Source organism: Pezoporus flaviventris, unplaced genomic scaffold (assembly GCF_033815535.1).
Source record: "Pezoporus flaviventris isolate CSIRO_AGI_PZ_B2104156 unplaced genomic scaffold, CSIRO_AGI_Pfla_v1 ptg000007l, whole genome shotgun sequence".
NCBI classification, from domain to species: Eukaryota; Metazoa; Chordata; class Aves; order Psittaciformes; family Psittacidae; genus Pezoporus; species Pezoporus flaviventris.
This window is the reverse complement of record NW_026892555.1, coordinates 33,179,849-33,201,062: the sequence shown is the minus strand read 5'-3', so window position 1 is coordinate 33,201,062 and position 21,214 is coordinate 33,179,849. Positions and strand designations below refer to the sequence as shown.

Below are 21,214 nucleotides of genomic sequence, written 5' to 3'. Positions count from 1 at the left end.
GAGAGTAAGGGGCATTTTCTATTGCAAACCATTTGCTTTAAAGTCAGGCAGGCAACAGGCTCAATAACACACCATTTAAAATCTGGTGTCATAACCAAGCTTGGCAACATATATATATGCGTGTGTGTACAGATATATATTACAGGGAGGTTCATACAGTTAACAGGCTGTGGAGGGACTCCAGGACATGTACCCCCCAGATTTCCATTTTCTACTGTGGTGTTCCTGGCACACCGAGAGGCTGCACCCCAACTGTGCAGAGGTAATGGGGACAGCACAAGATTTTCAGGGGGAGTCAGAAAAGGGATTGTGACCAGCCCCTTCTTGATTTATACCATCCTCATCTCAGGCCCACACTGTTACAGCACCCTGTTGTCCTCCTTGCTGTGGCCATGCTGGCCATCCACACTATGAAGATGGTGGGATGGAGTAGCCAAGAGACTGTGGGGTCTCTCACCAGTCCCTTGCCCCATCACATGCCTGGGCAGAGCATTAGGCAGCTGCTGGGAGGTCATCTGGGAGTGCTGGATGATCTGCCCAGTGACCCTTCCTGATTACCTACAGATCCTCTTTGGAGACTTGCAACCCTCACACTTCTCCCCTTTTTTTTCAGCCTGGGACCTCACTGTTTTCCTCTTCCTTTTCCCTTTTTCTTCTAGCCCTTTCCTACAGAGAGGAACTTGATGGTTTTGTTAGAGCCAGTCCCTGGCTGAGAGGAGAACAACAAAAGTGGCAGCTGTGCATCCTTGCCATTGTCAAAGAACAGAGGAAGACTCATGCAGTACTGTGCCTCTCCCTTGACATATGACACAAAGCAACACGCCTCTTGGCACCCATCCTCTACTCATGTTGCAGGGAAGAATTCAAGAATCACAACACTGAGAAAAGCAGAAATTTGAAGGAAAAGGCAAGGGACAATTTCTAACAATATTTTATTGGCTTGCATTGCAAGCATTTTTGAGGCAAAGATACCACTCACTGAGTGTGATTTCCAGTCATGAAAGCCATGAATAATAATTGTTAATTTCACTTTCTTGTCACTACCTCAAAGTTACATAGGTCTAATGATTTTGATGCATTATATTCTTAGAACTAAAGCTATTATAGCTGAACATTGTTATAAGTGAGCATCTGAGAAATGGAGACTTCTAGGAGTACTGATACGTTCCAAAAAGCAGACCCCAAGCTTATGAGGTACATACATCATAACATGATGCCCTTCACTCTGCAGAGATCTCTGCTTTCTTACAAGATTTCAATTTAAGTAGGGTCTTCATATGAAGTTCCTTAAAAAATAACTAGTTTCCTGAGCCTTAAGAGACTTCAGAAGGGATTTAAGCGACTACTTCACTGGACTAATTCCCAGCATCATTGGTGCTGTACTAAAAACATATAGACATAATTTTAACTCTGAGCATCCAACTTCAATGGTGGTGTCACATACATAAAAGCAGTTTCTTGGTCTTGTTTTGCATCCATTTATTAGGTGGTCAGCTTTAAAAGAAAGGGATGGAAATACAAACAAAAAACTCAATTTCATCTTCACAGTATAAGCAAAAGTTTGTAAAGCTGTAATTGTGATTTGCCACTGTAAACTCAATGCTCTAATGGATTACAGCAGAATAATATATTGCATCTGGCTTCTTTTACCTCAAAAACATCCACAGTACTGTACATATAATCATTTTAAGATGCAAAAGTTTAAAATACATGAGGGACTGGAGGCAACTTTTTTTAAAACAGGTTCACATATCAAAGTAGCTGATTCACAGTGCAGCATATTTAGGTTACATGCCTAATATAAGCATAGGGTAATGTTTAGCTACAGGCCTGCCAGTGTTCTGGAAGCAAATGTTTGGAGCTAAGAAAAACTTGCACTTTCTTGTTCTTGGTTTGAGACTGCTCTGAGATCAGAAGCAATGATGAAAGAGGATGTCCCTAAATCCTGGTCATCATCCACCAGCCTAAACACCAAGACCTCCAAAATTATTTCAGTAGAATAATCAGTGTTTCTTTACGGACAGCCAAGGAACACACCTCAGCACTGCACTCAGTGCATCAGTTCCCAGAGATGTTCAAGCCTCTTGGTCCTCAGAGGATGAGAGAATTCATGTAGCCCAGAGAATGATGGACTCATCCATTCAGCACATGGATTGCTTTGGATGACATTCAGAGGTACCTAACTTTCAGGCATTTACTTCTCAGTCACTTAGGCACGCATTTGTAGGACACTGTGCACCAAGTCCCTGTTCTGCACTGATCTCACCCAGCTCCTGCTGATAAGCAAAACAAATGCTGCCCATCGAACTGGGCCTTCTGTAGTCTAGATAGATACAAACTAGATATACTTTTTATTCTATTGAATGTCTCAGCTGAGCACAAGCAGGTGAACAACTGCCTTGGAACAGCACTGAGATGAGAGATGTCTCCTTGTTCCTGACCTAGAGAGCAGAAATATCACAGACTTGCATACAAGACAAGATTTAATACGTTCACAAATCAATTTTATTAATTTAAAACGAAATTACTGAAGAAGAATTCTGTACACAATTGTGGACACAACACACTTTTGTACAATAAGGCCCAGATCAACTTTGATTTTTCAGTCCGCAAGTGACTAAAAATAGAAAAAAGCCAAAAAAAAAAAAAAAGACAACCAACACCCCATCACTGTCTACTTTGTTTGAGGAAACAAAGACTAATCTTACTCTCAGTTCTAAAAACTACCCACAATGTGCTTTATGCATGTATGTGAGTACTGCATGAACTCCAGCACTCATACAGGGTAAAGTAAAGCACATGTGCAAGTCTTGGCAGGGCAGAAACCTCTCTGTTAGTAATAAAGCAATCCACAAACATTGAATTCTAGCAGCAATATGATTCCTCCATTAGAGAGGGGTGTTGTTTTGTAGCTACGTTGGTGCTTTGTAGCTTTGCAGGTAGCTGTTTCAAGGCTGGTGTTCTTAGCAAAAGAAAACAAGAAGAAAAGCTGGAGAATGATCCAACAAAGCTGAGGCTTCTTTATAAGGAAGAGATTTAAATCAGGCAAAGGGAATTGGTACAATTCAAACCAAAAAGTCAGACTAACAGTTTATCTGACCAAGTAGCTCATGGCCTTGAAGACTAGAAAGCCACAAGTCACGGACAGAGTCTAGGTTTGTCCTGTAAATAGGTATAGACAAAAGCAAATTTTAACTCCTTGGAGATAAGTATTTCAGTATTTCCATTGCCGGCAATGGATGTTATATCTTAGGAAAATCTGACTCCTGGTGGAAGAGGATTAAAAAACTTAAATTTATACAAGTATTTTTGTTCAATTTCTTCAAAACATTTTAATTTTTAATTTCTAAAAATAATGATGATGATAGTTCCCTTCATTTTTGATGAGACAAAAACTAATCAGTACCAAGATTCCAGTTTAAGTCACATCTTAAAATATATCTGTGTTCTTTCTCTTTTTCTTTATGGAATGAATATCCTAATTCACTTTTCAATACTCTAAAAAAGGGTTAATATGTTAACTTGAAAAGAGGAAACAGAAGACAGCAAAGGACTTCTCTTCAGTTGTGTTTTATCTGTATTTCCTTTGTGCTGGGGGGGTAAGGTTAGGGGGGAGAAATCAATCGTTTAATAATCAGAGTAGGTGAGAAGAAAAAGGTAGAGAAACAGCTGAAAGAACAAAACCCAATTCCTATTGACACTTGACATCCATGCTTTTGGTCTTGACAAATTTATCTAAAAAAATCCATTATCTACATATTTATATCCAACACATTGATAAGGCACTGCACAACAGTTTGCGCACATGTGGCCTCATTCTTCACCAACAAGGCATTACTATCTTTCAATAGCATTTACCTTAACAATATGTAAAAGAATCATTATTACAAATTTACACAAAAAATTCTTCCTGTACATGATTGTCTCAGTGATGTACCTATTAGTTTAAATTAGACATATTTTAAACTACTCTGTAATGTGCTAAAATCAAAAGTAGTTGCTGTACCATAAGGCGAAGGCTTATAATAGCCTTCAATCCTATTATACATATCCTCAGTTATATGATGTCAAAATATAGTCTGTTCATAAATAAGTAAAGATGTACAGAGTACCCTGGGTATGAGAAACCATAAAGTAAACCTTCTTTACAAGAAAATTACTCCACTGGTATTTCTGAGAAATCTCAGTCTTCATTGTGCAATCAAGTTTGCTGTGTTGAAGAATCGGTGTGTGTCACATTGAAAAGTCTAAAAGCTAGAAGGCGTTTGCAGGTCATTTTTTTTTCTTCACAGGTATGAACCTTTTATTTCCTTTTTTTTTTATTTTCTTTCCTTTCCTTCTCTATTTCTTTTTGGTAGCAAATACAGTAAAGATGAGTTGTTCAAACACTCGCATGGCTTATTTTCGTTGGACTCGCAGTACCAGAGTCAACAGCTGTTCTGAAGAAAAAGACATGCTCCTCCATTTACTGAAAGGGCAAGGGTTAAGACCAATTGCAGCTGTACGTCAACATGTTGAAATCACGAAGTTCTGCAGTCCAATGCTGACACAAGACACAGGCATCCCATCCACGGGCAGAAGGAGGCTCTGAGGTTTGAAAGTGCTGCTGAGCTGCTACAAGTACTCCAGTTCCAAGGCATGGTGAAGGGCCATAAGGTCAGAGTGGCTCGAGATCCTCCAAAATGGCATAGCATGCTGCGAACAGCACAGACAACATGTAAAAATAACCCCAAGCATTCTGGTATTTAGACCCACCCATTGTCTTTCACAAGTATAAGGGAATGCTGCAAGGAGAGATAAAGAGCTCTTAAAACCCTCAAGCCCTTCACATTTATCTCTGGTTACTTTGACCCACCCCCTCAGCATCAATTCTCAGTAACAGCAAATCTATTTACCAACAGGTACAATGGCAAACGTGAAGAAATCATAAGGAAGGGAGGGGGTTCTCATCTCTTTATAGGAAAAACAGATTTTAGCATGTTGCAGAAGAAAATACTGTTTCTAGAAAAAGAGAAGAAAAATAACCTATACATGAAGCATGTGGGTAGTTTGAGGAAGGGAACAAAACCTGCTTAAAAAAATAGAGGAAGAGAAAGTATTATTTACTATCAAAATCTGTTTGTTCCTTGTGGAACTATCCCTGGCAGGTGAGTTAAGAACATAGCCATGGTGATTCAGAATAGCTCATGTGTTGCTCACATCACTTTGAAAGGAATTTTACCCGAGTGGTTTGTATAACATCGCTCATTGTTAGCACTGATCTTAAAATATACTTTCCATATGGGATAATTTTAAAATAAATGCATTTTTTCCCCCTAATAGCTGTAATAAAATATGTCTGGAGCACAAAGATGTTCATAAAGAACCTGAATAAACCAAAAACACAAATACTGGGAAAGAACACAAATCACCTCATCCATGAAGGGTAAAAATCTGATTAAGAACCATTTTTATATTCTAAGCCAGGAATTATAGTGTCAGCAAGAACTTCGCATAAGTGATAATAACAAAAAAGATAACCATCAACTTCCGTCAGGAAAATATTCTATAAATCCCATGGGAAAACCATTTCAATTCAACAATGTTCTGAAGGCTAGCACTATCATGTTAATCTTTTCACTGGTTCAGCTTGTGTCCTGGCATCTTCAGGAGGCAAACCACAAGCAGTATTACCACAGTAGGTTCTGAGTTCCCCAGACATTTTATCTACCACTTCTCAGTGAGGCTTTCTTCATCCTGCTTCAGCACCTCCTGGGTAAATTCCTAATTCTATTAAAACTGGTGGCAAAACTCCATCTCTTCCAATTATCACTTCGACATTGACCTCCTTTTTCTACTCATGTCTTCTCAAATTTTAAGTTAGAGAACAAATCTGAAAACAATGTGAAACTCCCTCTTTCCAACCGCATATTTACTGTAAGCCCTGTAATATGACCTTATACTTACCACAGAAGGCAGACACCTTAGCACAGAGGCTATCATAAATTTGTCTTTAGAAACTCAGGTAAACAACTGTCAGTTTATAAAGAACTATTATTTTGAAGAATGCTGCTTCTATCCGATAATGGTGTGATGATGAATTGGGTTGAATTGATAGAATAAAGAAGAGATTTTAAAAAGAAATGCAACCATTTAGTAATGGCAAGTCTCCCTGAAGTCAAACGGCAACTGTGCAATAATCAACTGTTGCTCTTGTGAGAGTCAGAGCAGATATTACTGAATTAATTATTAATAAACAAGACAAAAGAGTCACACATGATCAGCAAATGAGCGCTGTAAGGAATCTGGAAAATGTGCACCCAGTGAAGGACAAATGTTATCAAGTAGAGTTGCACAATTAGAAGGATGGCAGAGTGAAGGAAGTGGCTTTCACTTCAGTATAGCTCTAGTGTGCCAACATAGAAAAAAGTTTCCATTAGCAGCTGGAGAGCATTTGATGAGCTCCTGGGCAGTATACTGTTCTTTAGTTCTATCCAAAAGAAATCTGTGTTTTTGTTTGTTTTTCCCCTAAAACCAGTCCAGGACGTTAATCAAAGGATAATGAGGGGGAATGACTGGAAGGTCCACTTTGATATGACACTCCTGATCTAAATTACAATGCAACATTGATGCATCAACAGATGCCCACATTCAGAGTATGCCAAGCTTTCACACCAAAGAAATTCCTTTAGGAATAAAATAAAATGACCCACAAGGAAGCATCTCTGGAAGAGTTTCTGTTCTGCTTCACTTTACTCTGGATTGTTACAAAGCCTTAAGAAACAGATGAGTAAATCTCAGCTTGACGATAAATGCATGAGCAATAGCTGCTTCTGGAGAGAACAAAACAAATTCGGAGGCAATTCAGATGCTGTTGAAAAAAAAAGTTTATATTTCCAAAACACTTTTACAGAATAACCCTTTCCTTACGAAGGAAGTGTTAAACACTGACTATGACACCAACAATTGCTACAGACTTCCATTGTACTGTCTCTACACTTCACCAGCAAAAGAAACTAGATGCAATTAGCTCATTCACAACTCCACGTCCCAGTGTCTCTTCCCTGCTACATTATAGACAGTTTATCCTCTGTGCTCTGTCAGGTCAGACACTGCTGCTTTCCAACTCAAATCTTTCCTAAAGATTAATTTCTCTCACCATGATCAGGAAACGAAACAGCAAGAGCAAAGCAAAATAAAAATACCTCAAGTCCTCCAGACTTTCCAAAAGCTTTTATGCACCTATCTCTTATTTAGGCTGGGAGATCTCTCTGGCGCAATTTATAGCATCTGATAGGGGTATTACATCAAGGACAAACAGGCACAGGTTTGTGCTTGCAGCAGGTCCGTGCAGTGTTTGTCAGCCAACTGCACTTGGCCAGCAGTGCTCGGCAGTGCTGCCTCCCTTCCTTGCACACTGCAGTTTCCTTCTTCTCTCACAAGCCCCCAGCCAGGTAGGACCTACCTGTTCTCCCTTGCCAGCCAACCATAGCTCCCTGCTTCTCCTAGTCAGCTTGGCACCAGCTCTGCCACAACCACTGGGTCAGAGAGGTGTATTCAGCCTAAGACATGGTGTGGTCAAGAGTTTGGTGGACACCTGCCATTGCATAATGTGTCTGCAGAAGCCAGGAGCCAATGACATGGATGCCCTCCAAGGTCATACAGCAAACTAATGAATAGGGAGAATTGTAGTAATAAATTCTTGGCTTCCAGTTCCCACTTCATGCAGCTCCAGCATTATACTGCTTCCCTAGTAACAACCTCAGCATCACAGAGCATACACACACCAGGCAGCTACGGCAGTTAAAGACCCTGATTGATTTAACAGAAGGTTTAGCTTCTGCTAAATCAAATTACAGTGACTCTTGCTAGATGCCATATGCAATATCGAGTTTTGGATTACCTTCAGCTGTTTATGGTCAGATTTTAAACCAAAACTTTAAGTGATTGTTATTTTGGCTGTATCTTTCTATTCCAAATTCACTTAAGTGTCCTCTGCTTTATTTATGCCCATCTGTGAAAAGGAGCATATGTCCACTTACTCCATACAGTTACAGGAGTGAGGTATGGAATGATTCTGGAGAGTTCCATGAAAACAAAGAGGTTGTGTAAAACTCAGGATCATAATTATTTTCAGTTCTCCTGCATATAGGTCAAAAGACAAGCAGCACACTCCCGAGAAACAAAGCACGGCAGGAACACGGTGGCTGCACAGGGCTGGAATCTGCACTGGTGCTCTGTGCATGGCTGAACGTAGCAGATTCAGATCTCTATCAGTCTGACCCTATAGCACAGCCTTCATATCTAAAAGGAGCTTCACAAATAAAAAACTTGTACAGATCTATCTATATATATATCTTTATGTATATGTTTGTGTATGTATGTGCAGTCTCACACACGTATATGTCCATATATATGCATATATGTTCACGAGGCATATAAGGTAATTTTCACCTTATCTGACTGTACAAAACTAAAACATTTAAAGTAACAAAATTATCATAATAAACCTTACACATTATTCTTGTATTAACATGCTCCATGTATCCACAAGTATTCAGCCCTGTCAAAAGTGGCAATACACCCATGAGACAGAAGGACATAAGTACATTTTTTCTTACAGAGTGACTGGGCAAGAGTTCCTTTGTATATATATTTAATGTTGCCTTTAGAAAGCCATGCCTGCCAGCACTTAGCACACATGTCATGTACAATGTGTGTCTTCTGAGCACACTGAAAAATGCTAGTATCTCATTTGCTGCTGTGGGAGAATGGATGACAAATGCTAACCACTAACAAATAGGTGGTGTAACTGGATGCTATGCTATCTAATGAAACTATAGGAAAGCTTTTCTTATTGCATATTGGAATATGTATCTAGACTGGTATTGTGTACTATCTTAATATCTTCCAAGTAAATATGAAGCTTTTGTCTTTAAAAAAAACATTCATTGCTTTGTAGATGATACTTGGTAATAAATATATTTATGAAACTTTTAACAATTTCATTGTGATGGCATTTTGAAATGAAATATAGTGGCAAAAGATTGAATTTGGGTTTGGTGTAAAAAACATGAAGAGTGAAATTATTAATTTCATAAATCTAATAACTGCAATATTATTAACTCAGAAAATAAGATATTTTATTTCTGACATAGAAGCAATATTATTTTTCAGTGTGTATTACTAAAAGAACCAAACTTCAACTATTTTCTTCAACAAAATAGTGTTTCTGTAATTACAGATACAAAATAATGCCATTTTTTGACAGCAACTTCAAAAAGTGCAGACCATACTCCTTCCCTTAAATGAATACATATTTGTACAAAAACTCTACTCCTGAGATTTGTGATGGATTTCAATAGAAAACTCATCAGTTTCTGTCATCTTTCACAGTATTTTTGTTGTGTTCCTGCCAGATGTGCTGAGCGGTCGTCTTTACTTCCTACCCTAAACCTGACCAGCACAGTATGACTGTGAGCTTAAAAGCAGTGGCATATTGGATACCCATTTATATTCTATTTATTGCTCCACAAAGATTTATGATTTTTCCTCCTAATTTCCCTCCTAGGCAGCAGGACCATTTTGGAGACAAAGGGAGAAACCGATTTGCCCAGGCTCTCCTGAATCACCTGATGTAAAATCCAGCTTCTCAGTGCAAAGAGCCTCCTTCTTTGTCTCCTCTTGCAAATTAGAAATCCTTTGGAGTATTCTCTTAAGTAGAAAAACTCAGGAGTTGAGGGGTGTTTTTCTGCCTTATGAGTATTTCCCTACCGTGTCTCCAAAGGCAAAGGCAAAAGATGAGCTCAAACAAAGCAAAACAAAACAAAACAAAACACAACTAAACAAAACAAAACACAACTAAACAAAACAAAATACAACTAAACAAAACAAAAAAATCACAAAACACAAACCAAAACAAGGCAAAACAAAATGCCAAGACATTGGAGTCTCTGGCAGAAAACACCAGAAATTTATTCTGCTAATAGCTGTGTCTCACCACAGTGGCACTCAGATGCAGTGGCTCTGACCCACACAGCACCCACAGGGATGTCGGCAGCCATCCCAAGCACCACTTGGCTCCCACACCAGTTTCTCTCTCCCCTCCTCTCCCTCTTTTCCCAGGGAAGCTCATCCAAAGGTAGCAACCTCTGTGTGAACCCTGGCATTACAGCCAAGCTGGCTGGTTGCTGAACTGATCCAGAAGGGTACGATTATTCCTCAGTCTACAGCGCAAACGTCCTGAGAATTTTAATTGTCTTATAAAATATTTTGCTGGCGGTGAACAGTTAAACAAAGGTGTTGATACCATGGCTTGTCCCGTGCTATGTGAAATGTAAGAGCGTGTGGTTTCCTCCGTGGATTGTATTTGCTTTCGTCAATCAAAAGGGGCATTCTGTGACAAAACCCCAGTCTGTCATGAAAATGTTTCTCAAAACATCAATGAGATATTAAACGCTATTGAAAAGTTCTACTATTGAGTTTTACAATAATGCCAATAAAAAAGGAGATTTTAAATGTTTTCTTTATTTTTCCTACTGTTGTATTGATCAGGACTTTCTCTGAATGAAGGACATAAATGAAAATCTTGTTTTATGATGAAGCAACTGATAAATAATTGGTAAATATCAAACCTTAACTTTCTTACCTCCTAAGCTGGAAGTTCAGCTCATTTTATTACACAAACACAGAATTAAAAAATATCTCAAATTAAATACACTTGAATTTACATGCTCACTTAAAAATAGTCATTATAGTTTACATGTTATCAAAGAAATGCTATTTAAAGAAGGGTGCATTGTTTACTAAGTAGTGTAAAGAAACATACATATACTAAGAGCTTCACCTCAGGCCAGATCCTTTCAGCAAAGTGCTTATTAGGAGATAAGCAATGCAATGGATATGTACATCATACCACTTTGGATGGCTGGGGTTTGCATGGTTTTGGGGAGGGAAATTTCCTGTTTTGTTTGCACACTCTCCACAGAAGGTCTAGGTTTTTACTGTTTTCTAATACACCAATACAATTTATTCCTAAAACAGGGCATACATCTTTAAACTGAAGCACAGCCTACACTAAGGAGCATTCCCATGCTGACTCCTCCTAATAACTCTAAAAATAACCTGAGGGGGTGACAACCAAAAAGGCATCATCTGAGTTGGGAGCAGTTCCTAGAACTGCAGGGCATCATGTGGTTCTTGCTCTTGCAAGATGCAAGGCCCAAATTTAAGAGGCAAATACTGCTTTCACAGTGTGATAGGGTGGCTTCTTTTTTCAGTGGAGTAATGAGCAGGACAAGAATCAAATAAGCATTTTCCTCAATCACATTAATAGTTTCTACAGGAAGGCAGGGCTGCTGGTCTACTTATTGACTTCTCTGGCATTGCTGCAGCAGATAATTTAATCCAGAGCATCTAACATGCTTTGAATCTGAAAATTCCTTCCACTGAGTAAGAATACACAGAACTAATGGCACAAAGGAACTTTCTATACTGCCACTTGTCTTAGCAACTGGAGAGGCTTTTCTGAATCACGTTTCCTGTTGAAAAAAAGCAGTGAATTAGATAATGTTACTGAAAGGACTACTCCTGCCGTTATCATATACAACACTACTTCACCGACCACCAGAAAAGGAACAAAGAGAAGAATTTTCCCCCCTCCCTGATCTTAAATGCAGCTTTTAAAATGTAATCACTTACAGCGGGAAAACATTTCTCCACAAAGATGAAAGGCACTTCTGAAGGGGAAAGGAGCAAACTGTTCCCCTCAATCCGCCAAAGGGATATATGAAACTGAGACTCTATGAAGTGCTGGGACGAGCCGGGAACCTAACCACAATGCTTCGGAGGCACAAAACCCAGATTTCGTGAAGCAGAACCAGTCAATGGTTGTTAAAACACCACGCAGACTAATTAGTTTCACTTCTCCAATTTAGGAAGTTATAGTGGAAACAGATATAGAAGTACCACAGAGCATTTCATTGTAAAAAAAGCAGCTGTGTGAAAGCAATACCTGTAAAAGGAAGCAAGAACAGAAATGCCCATTTTCTTTCTCTTACTGTTCACATAGCCAATATTATGCCTCATTCTTCCAAGCAGAGTCTGTATCTGCTGTACTTGGGTAGAAAAGCAAGACCAGGAATACTGCCTATTCGTAAGTGGAAAGTAGTGGAGTTTACTGGAGCTTTTTATGAAGCTTACACCATACTGGGATAAAAAAGTGAATTTTTTCCTTCTTACAGGAGGAAAGCAAAAAAATAAAGAAGACATAGTCAAAGAGTATCCTCTGCTCAGTTAAATAAGGTTATGAACAGGACAAGCCACAAGTAGTTACCGCAATGCAGAATCCAAATTATTGACCCACTTGGGGGTTGGAACTAGATGATCTTAAGGTCCTTTCCAACCCTAACTACTCTATCATTCTAAGAAAACTGAAATTCATGTATACCTACTCCAGGCCTACATATCTTTTCAAGGTGCGGCATATAAATATTTCGGAATAGTCAATTTGCATATTGCCTTTGACCAGTAAGAACTGCCATTTTTTGCTTACACTCATCCTATATGGCATTTTGGGATGCCAATGAAAACAGAACCACTAGTTCTTGGCACAAAAGCTGGGGTCCATTTTCTGGCTCCTTTTTGAAATACATCAAACATACATAGCTAGCTTAATGTGTCTTTCGGAGAACAGCAGGGCACATCATCATCTACATTTTTATGCTGCTTTCTACCAGTCAAAACATATTTCATAAAGCAAAGATACAAAACCCAAATCAATGCATACTGTCCTATATCAAAGAAAAGACAATTTTGCTTTCAGACTCTTGATATCAACCCACACTGAAAAAGGGCTGTTACCTTTTTTGCGCCTTGTTCTTCTTCGACACCATCCCCTATAACGACATACACTACTTTTCTCCCAAATCTTTGAATTATTCGCTCAAAACAACTTTCCTTTCCTGAAAGAAAAAGATCAGGCTATTTAGGATAGGTGGTGATGGGATGACATCAAATAAATCACTTTTTAGCATGATCTCTCCAACACTTTGAATATACAAGCAGAGCTAATGGGAGAGAAGAGCCTCTCCCATGGGATGGTGTATCAAGGCTGATTGAAGCTTTCCTGCTGCCACAGCAACAAATAAGCATCCTTAAAATCTGCTCCGTGAGGCCCTTTAGTACACACGCTACGGTAGACATAGCATACTAGAGGTCTACAGTATCACCTTTCTTGTCTCCTTCCCTAATCTGAGACAGGTTTCTGGAATTTCCATACCAGGAGAATTCTGTACTCGCTGTTTACGGCCAGTATCCCAAACCGAGAATTTGATTGAATCTGAGTTGAAATTCTAGCTTTTTTCTCCACAACCTGTGACAAGATTAATCACAGCTCCTGAAACAGTAGTATCCTGACTTAGAATGTCACCCAAAAAATTTAGATTTAAATGCCTGTAATCCAATACATGGTCACTGCACTGGGATCCATTAATGCAGTTCGCTGCTTCACTGCACAAACCTAGGGAAATGATCCCAGTACTCCAGTTCTACACACAGGTATTGATACTGGTAAGCTTCAGGTATTGGTAAGCCAGAAGGAAAGTAAATGCTTACAGTTGAGTTTTCTCTAACGTCCCCATTCTGAAAGATCACTTCAGTGTGGTCACGGTACATGCTTACCTGTGTGCCTACAGCAACCGATGGGAAAAATTGCATTTTTCAAAGTAGTTATTTCAGCTACAGAACAACACCAGTGTAAGGGCAAATAGGCTGGAAATTAAAGGTTTTGAGCCAGCAGAGAAGTCAAACTACTAAATGACAACTTTTAATAACAATGCCAGGCATAAGAAACCTCAAACACTAAGTAGGTTGAAAAGGTGCTTGACAATTATGAATCATGTCATGTTACAAAATTCTCATGATTTCCTGTGAAGGTTAGTGATTGAATGCATTTTTTTTTAAAAACAAACCTGTCATCCTGTCACAAGTGAATATTTATTAAAATACGTTTTAATTAAAATGTGTATTTAGAGTATTATAATTCAAAGTTTTAATTTAAAGTTTTGACAGACAGTACCATAATATTTCTATCCAGGGTACAGTTTTAAATCTTTTATAGTATTGCTTTCAAATTTCTACATAAAACTCCCAACCAAGTTTTGTTGGCTTTTTTTCAAACAAAACCAAACAAAATAACCAACCATTTTTTCTCAGCCATTTAAGCTTCCTGTATGTAGACACTTAAGAACACATGAAAAATGTTTTCATGCAGCCCACAGTTTTGAGGGAATCCGAGACAGAGCAGATTTGTCATAATCACGTTAAGAACTACAAGCACCATTGCCATCTGGTCCTATGTACTTCTACATACTCAGAATAACATCTTTTATATTGAACCAGAAAACAGAAATAAACATTTGCCTGGCTGAAGCCTGTTAGAGCCAGTATGAATGAACTTAAATAATCACATTCTGCAGCAAAACATTTCTGCTTCTGGTAAATTGTTTACTAAAATTTGTGCCAGAGCCCATGACAACAAATGGAGCCAGGGCTTACCTTTATAGAATTTCTTCTGCTAATACAGGCAGACTTTAGTGTTCTGTACTTACAGCCTACTAAAAAGCCTTCTCAACTGCTACATAGCCTCCCAGTTTTGAGAAATGATGACACAAAGCAATTATACTTCCTCTTAACAGGTGCTGCATCAGTGTTAATAGAGCTATAGAAGCTTTCTGTGCTGAATCATGACAGACATTTGAAAAGTACTTTTAGGACGCTTTAGCATGAAAAGTGTTTCTTAAGATCAGGTATTACTAATGTCAGTAACTCTAAATGAATGCATGTAATAAATAAACATACACTATAATATATTTTTATTTAGAATTATAGCTTCAAGTGTATCACATTATAAAAATAGCTCACCTATTTTAGTTGCACTGTAAATATTCTCTATGGGAAATACAACCCCTAGTCCATATAACAAGACTTTTGCCAGAGCTGGAATTAGCTGAGTAGTTGTCACAAGAATGTTCACACAGTTTGTCCTATGGAAGAGAAAAAGGGAACATCCTTTTTTAACAAAGCAACACAGAAAAAAAGCCAAACCAAACCAAAAAGAGAAAAAGGAAAACCTTATGCCTCCCATTAGAAACCCTCACTATTATTACTTCCACTTTCAAAGAAGGTTATTTTTTTTCCATCTTACAGGAAAGCAAGGTAGTGGCATGACCACACTAGAACAAGGAGTTAGGAGGTCCTTCAGGTTCAGCATTTTGCCCACCTGGCCAGGCAGCTTTTCCTAGATCATCATCAGACATCCCACAGTTTCCTAACTACCCCGTACACTTTGTACTCACCTAGAATGAATAAGAGTGAGTGCTTTCAATGCAAGTGTTAACCAAGAATCCGTCAAAGCTTCAATTTCTGCTCTTAGTTGTAACCAAGCCTCTCTTTTTGCTGGACCAAGAAGACCTGTAGAGTAGATAAGGGCATGTCTGCACTGAAATTAAGTAACATTCTGTCATTTTACTTTGCTTTCATTAGCTCATATACAATTTTCCATACACTGCAAACTAAACAGCTTGCTGAATACTACCATGTTAAAAAAGGAACAGGAAGCAGAAGTCCTTCCCTTTTGCTACTTCCATATTTGTTAGATACTCCAGAGTCACTTGCCTCCAACATTATTTTTGTAGGTATTATATATTTCTTTTACTCGTCTGTAGCGGAAAGCCAATTTTCTCATCCAGTCCACTCCTCCACGCACCCCTGTTGCAAGGCACAAATTTGCACTTGTGGCAGCTGCAGGAAAGCCGTCTGTTCCAAAGTTGTAGGTGCTAGTCAGAGATAAGAAAACCCCCAGATTAACAAAAGGCAACGAGCTATATGCAACCACCACTTTGCTGGGTTGCAAAGGCTAGGACAGCTAAAAGGAGAGAGGGCTACTGTGTTACAGCAGTTCATCACTTTCCCAGGAAGGAACTTGCAAAGCAATGTTTTATCTTGTTCAGTTCTCTTGTACCTTAAATCTTGACCGTTGTCGTCTGAAGACACATCGTCAATGTGAACCTGGTCACATTCCTAAGGCAAAAGAAAGACTTTATAATTTTCTTGATCTTGCAAATCACAAAAGTAAAGCTATAAAACACTGTGAACAATCTACTCATCAGGAATATTTTTAATTGTGGAAATCAGTAGATGGCAGTCTTGTTAAAACAACTATTTTACCTATTCCTTGTGCTCATTTCTTGGAATAAATGCACACCATCATTAGCTACTACTGTTAAATGGCTTTCCAAAAACACATTTTTGTGTTTAGAAAGGAAAGTGGTTAAAAACAATTAGCATATGTGTTCCATAAACGTTCTTGTAGCCTTTCAGATACCTTAAAACATCATGCTGCTCAAAGCTGATTCAGTCAGTGCATAAGTGTAACTGAAACCAGACATTTTGGTAAATGTAACATATTAGAAAAATTAAACCTGATGCTAACCGCCAATGAAATTATGACCTCTGATTGCTGTTGAGCCACACACCAACACAGCCTGAGGCCAGTGTTTCAGAGGAGCACAGATGAAAAATCTGTTCCTAGTTTGCCATTCATTTGAGAGTTGTGAGTTTCCTTCTCTCTCTTTGGTCTTAGTGCATGAAAGCAGCATGCCAAGATGAAGAAAACCTGTACAGAAATAGCCAAATCAAACCCTCTTTCTTCAGTGACTATATGCAGTCTAACACAGCATACTCCTAATTAGCTTTGTCCGTCATTAAATTAAAAATTGTAATGCACAGTTTATCCACAAAAAAGAAAAACCCCATTAGAACATTACTATTAACAATTTAACTTTTGGCAGGAAAACAAATAAACCTCTGGCACTCCAGATCAATCTCAATTCAGTGCTTGAAACAATAATGGATTTCAATTATTTTAATAATTTCCTCTTCTCTCTTTTAATTGAAGTCCTATAACAAACATGATGTATTTTAAACATGAAAATACTGCAATCCTTTATTTTTGTGTTACTGCTTTCCTCTGAACAAATTTTTCTCTCTCCATGGATTTGTGAGGAAGGGAGGGAAGACAGAAGTGGAAAGAAACTCAAACCAGCTGTTCCCAAACAGAATTAAAATCATGACCCTCAACCCTTTTTCTAAAACATCTATTTTCCAGCCAACCCTCTCCCAGCAAGCAGCAAGCTCCAAGGAGGAAAAGACTTTGACCCTGTAACCTTCTCCTCCTCTCCTGAGGTCAACAACCTCAGATAAGAAAAAAGCTGAAGAAGTCTCTTTGGCCTCACATGATGGCTGTGGATTCTAGCTTTTTTAAAGCATAGGTCTACAAAAAACACCTCAGAAACTTTTCTAATACTTTGAATAATTGCGTATAGTCTTTTGCACATATAGTTCTTCTTACTGTAATATGTACTCTTTTCTGTTTTATGCATAGGAAGCTTATGCTGGAAAGAGATGTAAGAGTGACAACCAGCACAGGAAAGACAACACTACATTTGCTCATATTTAACTACCATATAGTGAATTTCCTCCTCAGGCAGACAAAATGTATTAGATGTACAGACACAGCTGAAACTACAAGTGTGAACACATGTTGCCAGGCTTTGAAAATCAACTTACCTAAAAAAAAAAAAAAAAGACGAAAAAAGAAAAAAGATGGAAGCTTCTTCAGCAAGTTATCAAATTCACAGAAATTTTTTCTTTTTGTTTAAAACTGAAAGCAACTGCCCACCTAAATGCCTATAAAATTAACAATTCAAATATGAACTGAGTATAAGCTAATGAGTTTCCACTCTAGTTATTTTTTCCACTGCTCAGTGACTTCTGAAATTCTTCATGGATAGAAAACTTAAGCTCGAGTTGTCAATATAGCAGTGAAAATTATCAAGTCAATAGACTTCTTCCCAGCTTGGAAACTATGAATGAAAACTGGAAAAAAATGTTACAGAAGAGGATTCAAAATAGAAATCTGGGAAAAAGAAACAATTTGTTTAGTAACCACAAAACTAAAGGAAGAAATAGAAGCTGATCTTCCCAAAGAGCAGAAGCTCACCTTCTGAACAAAATTCCAAATTTAACTCTCTCAGGCAAAAGACAGAGGCAGGGAGGATAAGACCACTACATTTTAGATCCCACAATTCAAGACAACCTGAGGACTTAGAACTTTAATTTACAGTGTAAGGTCTTGTGACCATCACAAGCCCTGGGACATCACAGACGTCCTCCCCTTTTGTCTAACCATCTGCTTGGTGGGTAGAAAGCCAGAACTGAAATGATACACTAGAAATAAAAATCATGGTAGTGAAAGAAAGAGGGATTTTGGAGACAAAAACCCAGAAGAGAAATCAGAGACTAAATATTGGTGGGTAAAGGTATAGAAATAGTGTAAAGGAAACAAGCAAAGTGAAGAAAAGCTCACGAACATCACAAATCTCAGGTGAAATACTGAATATAATGGAAAGAGATAGTATCCCCTTTTGTCAGGAATAAAAGAACTAAAAATCGAGTGAGGAGGGGAACGAGGTAAAATTAAAGCATAGGAGATACATATTATAATTTGGAAAGGATTAAAGACCAACGTGATTGACACTATGTTACAACTAAAGGAAGGTCACAAACAGTGCACGGCTGTTTTGTTCTTCTTGAGTGGCAGGACACAGCTTTGAGGCTAAATACGAGCTCTGAGTGCCAGGTATTTTTCACACTGTCTAGCTGACTCAGACTTTAGGCTAATGAGTGACGGGTGCATTTTTTAACCCTGAACACAGGAAGGAAAACCACTCATTTAGCAATTGCTCTTTTAGCAGTAAAGTTATTAAGAAATAACTCTTCAAAGAAGCCAGTTACCTGCCCACCACTAATTGACCTGGTCCAATGTTCCTTCAGAACACCTTATATTTGTTTTTACCTGCTTGCTTTTTGTGCAGCGTTTTGTTTATGAGCAAAAACTACCTGAGACACTGTTCAGTCCCCTGATTAGCTATAAGCAAGCACCCGTGTGTTCAACATTTTAAAATTGCAGTTAACTCAATATGCATCATAATCGGGGATATGCTAAAATGAAATTTGACCAACAAATAAAGTATGCACTTCAACAAGTACCTTTTTGAAAAGATGTATTTTAATAAAATATAAAGACTCATAAAGTCTTCAAGTACTTCCCTAAAAAGCTGTGACAAGAGCCAATTTAGAGCTAAACAGCAGGTTTACCAGATATATTTGATATTTTTGTAAAATTTTCATAGGAAATACAGTACTGGTATCTTCCCCCCAATTTCTTTGATAAAGCAATTCCTGAAATTAATACTGAAAATCCCTGTAGAAGCACTATAAATAAATGTTATTTATGCATGTGTATTTTATTATGATAGAATCTTTCAGCAGTCAGCTCCAGAGAAGAACATTAGAATTGCTGGATTCTTTTTTAAAATAGGCTGAATTGGCAAGTAAGGAGCAAAATATCCTGTGGTTTATGTATAAAGATTATGCAGCTAGCTGTGTTTTGCTCTTAAAGGTGTTGACCTTGCAGCTTTAGTATATCCAGTTTGAAACCTTCATGAGGGGCTACAAGTGATGACATGTTTGTACTGAAGGATTGGATTTCAGTCAGACAGGCTAAGATGCAGCTCTGCACTTTGGGATCAATCCCTGGAAAGCAAAATGCACTTGGTATAGTTCAGAGACAGTACTTTCAGAAGGGCAAAGCATCTTAAATGTCTAAATTCTGTTCTCATACAGGTCTACCTAATTTGCACTGATTTTAATGAAACCATTGCCAGAGTGCTTAATTTTAATTTGAAAATGAGAGTTAGGCTACTAAAACATACAGAAGTTTTAAAAGGCCTCATAGTGTCATATGCATGTTCTGTGTATGGGGGCACACATAGGATAGGGCAAGTATTCACAAAGGGCAATTTAGGGCAGGGAAGTGGCGCTGCTCTATTTCAGATCTCCGCTGCAGATCTCTTGCAGCCATGGCCAGATATCATAGGGCATGCTGGTCAGAAACCTGAATCAATTGGGGTTTCCTACAGTCAGCACACTAGCTTGATAGGCGCTGTGGGAAACGACAGGAGAATGGGGCTGAGCAATGGGAGTGGGACTGGTTCTCCTGGCAGCAGCCTGGCAGCTGCCCAAGGCAGCACCCCTAAAGCTGTCAAATAAGTGGTGTCTGGAAGCTGGGGAGGTTTGTTCAAAAGGTTTCATGGGGATTTACATTTTAAGAAAGAATTCGAGGCAGAGAGAAAATTCATCTTCTGCAAAGGGAGAGAGCGAGTCTTGGAACAGCAGCATGGAAGAGAGCAAGCTGTGAAATGCAGGAGGATTTAAAAGCTGGGAGACCCCAGCAAAAACTATTGTCAAGGGAGAGAAAGGTGACATCTCCTATATAATTTTAAATTACAAGTTTGGATGAGGCAGGACATTATATAGGTGATATAAAATATTAGTAATATGCCCAAAGCATACTTAGAGCAACATTATTAATGGTGATATCGGAGGGTTGTCTATGGACTTGCCAATTTGCCTCAGGGAAAATGAGAGAGTCAGCACGTACAAGTCAGCAAGCCTACCTACAATACTTTAAGAAGTTAGTGTCCATGCTGTTCTTTGCAGATCTGTCACATCTGGCTTGCATGGATCCATGTGTTTGCGTCCCTCAGACCTTCCAGTGCTACAACTGGTAGCTTAGCTTGAAACAAATCTCCTGCAGCAGCTCAATTAAACCAACAGACATTGCATGGATTAACTGAGACTTGTTGCTATGTTCCCTCCCATCAGCTCTGCTCTGGGGCTTGAAGCAGCAGGAGACAATGCTTGCAGGAGCTCCTTAAAACTGCTGCAATCCTTTGCTAAGTGAAAATATGTCTCCAGTGAAATGCAGTAAGCCAAAGAAAAACAACAATCAAAAATGAATTACTAGATGAGTCTAGCTTAAGACTTATACATGGAAAGCTTGTGTCTTCTCCCTTCTCCATTCCCAAAGCATTTGCTAAATCCTTCCTGCTCACTTTTCCTCCTTCTCATTTCTGTTTTTGTGTAACGAGACAAAAACTCCCAGAGATGCTCCACAGTCATCATTCACAGCTCCTAAAATGCCTGGACCTATGCAGTCTTCTGGAATAATTCTTTTAAACTAACTTAAGATCTCCATAAAGATTCATATGCAAAGCATTAAGTTATGGCAGAAAAGTTCTACAAATATTTATATTACTTTGCTCCTTCACTA

At 38.5% G+C, this 21,214-nt stretch overlaps 1 protein-coding gene across 1 annotated transcript in view; it reads right to left on the bottom strand.

The window, feature by feature from the left end:
• Positions 1-2,470: 2,470 nt before the first annotated feature.
• The window catches only part of EYA1 (EYA transcriptional coactivator and phosphatase 1), a 163,608-nt gene continuing 144,864 nt past the window's right edge, over positions 2,471-21,214 (bottom strand). The window contains exons 15-20 of the mRNA XM_061448299.1: positions 16,001-16,059; positions 15,655-15,815; positions 15,336-15,450; positions 14,902-15,023; positions 12,841-12,941; positions 2,471-4,695 (exon numbers count right to left, since the gene is read on the bottom strand). Of these exons, the coding sequence (XP_061304283.1) occupies positions 4,615-4,695; positions 12,841-12,941; positions 14,902-15,023; positions 15,336-15,450; positions 15,655-15,815; positions 16,001-16,059 (639 nt within the window). The 3' untranslated portion in view covers positions 2,471-4,614. The remainder of the gene's footprint in view (positions 4,696-12,840; positions 12,942-14,901; positions 15,024-15,335; positions 15,451-15,654; positions 15,816-16,000; positions 16,060-21,214) is intronic.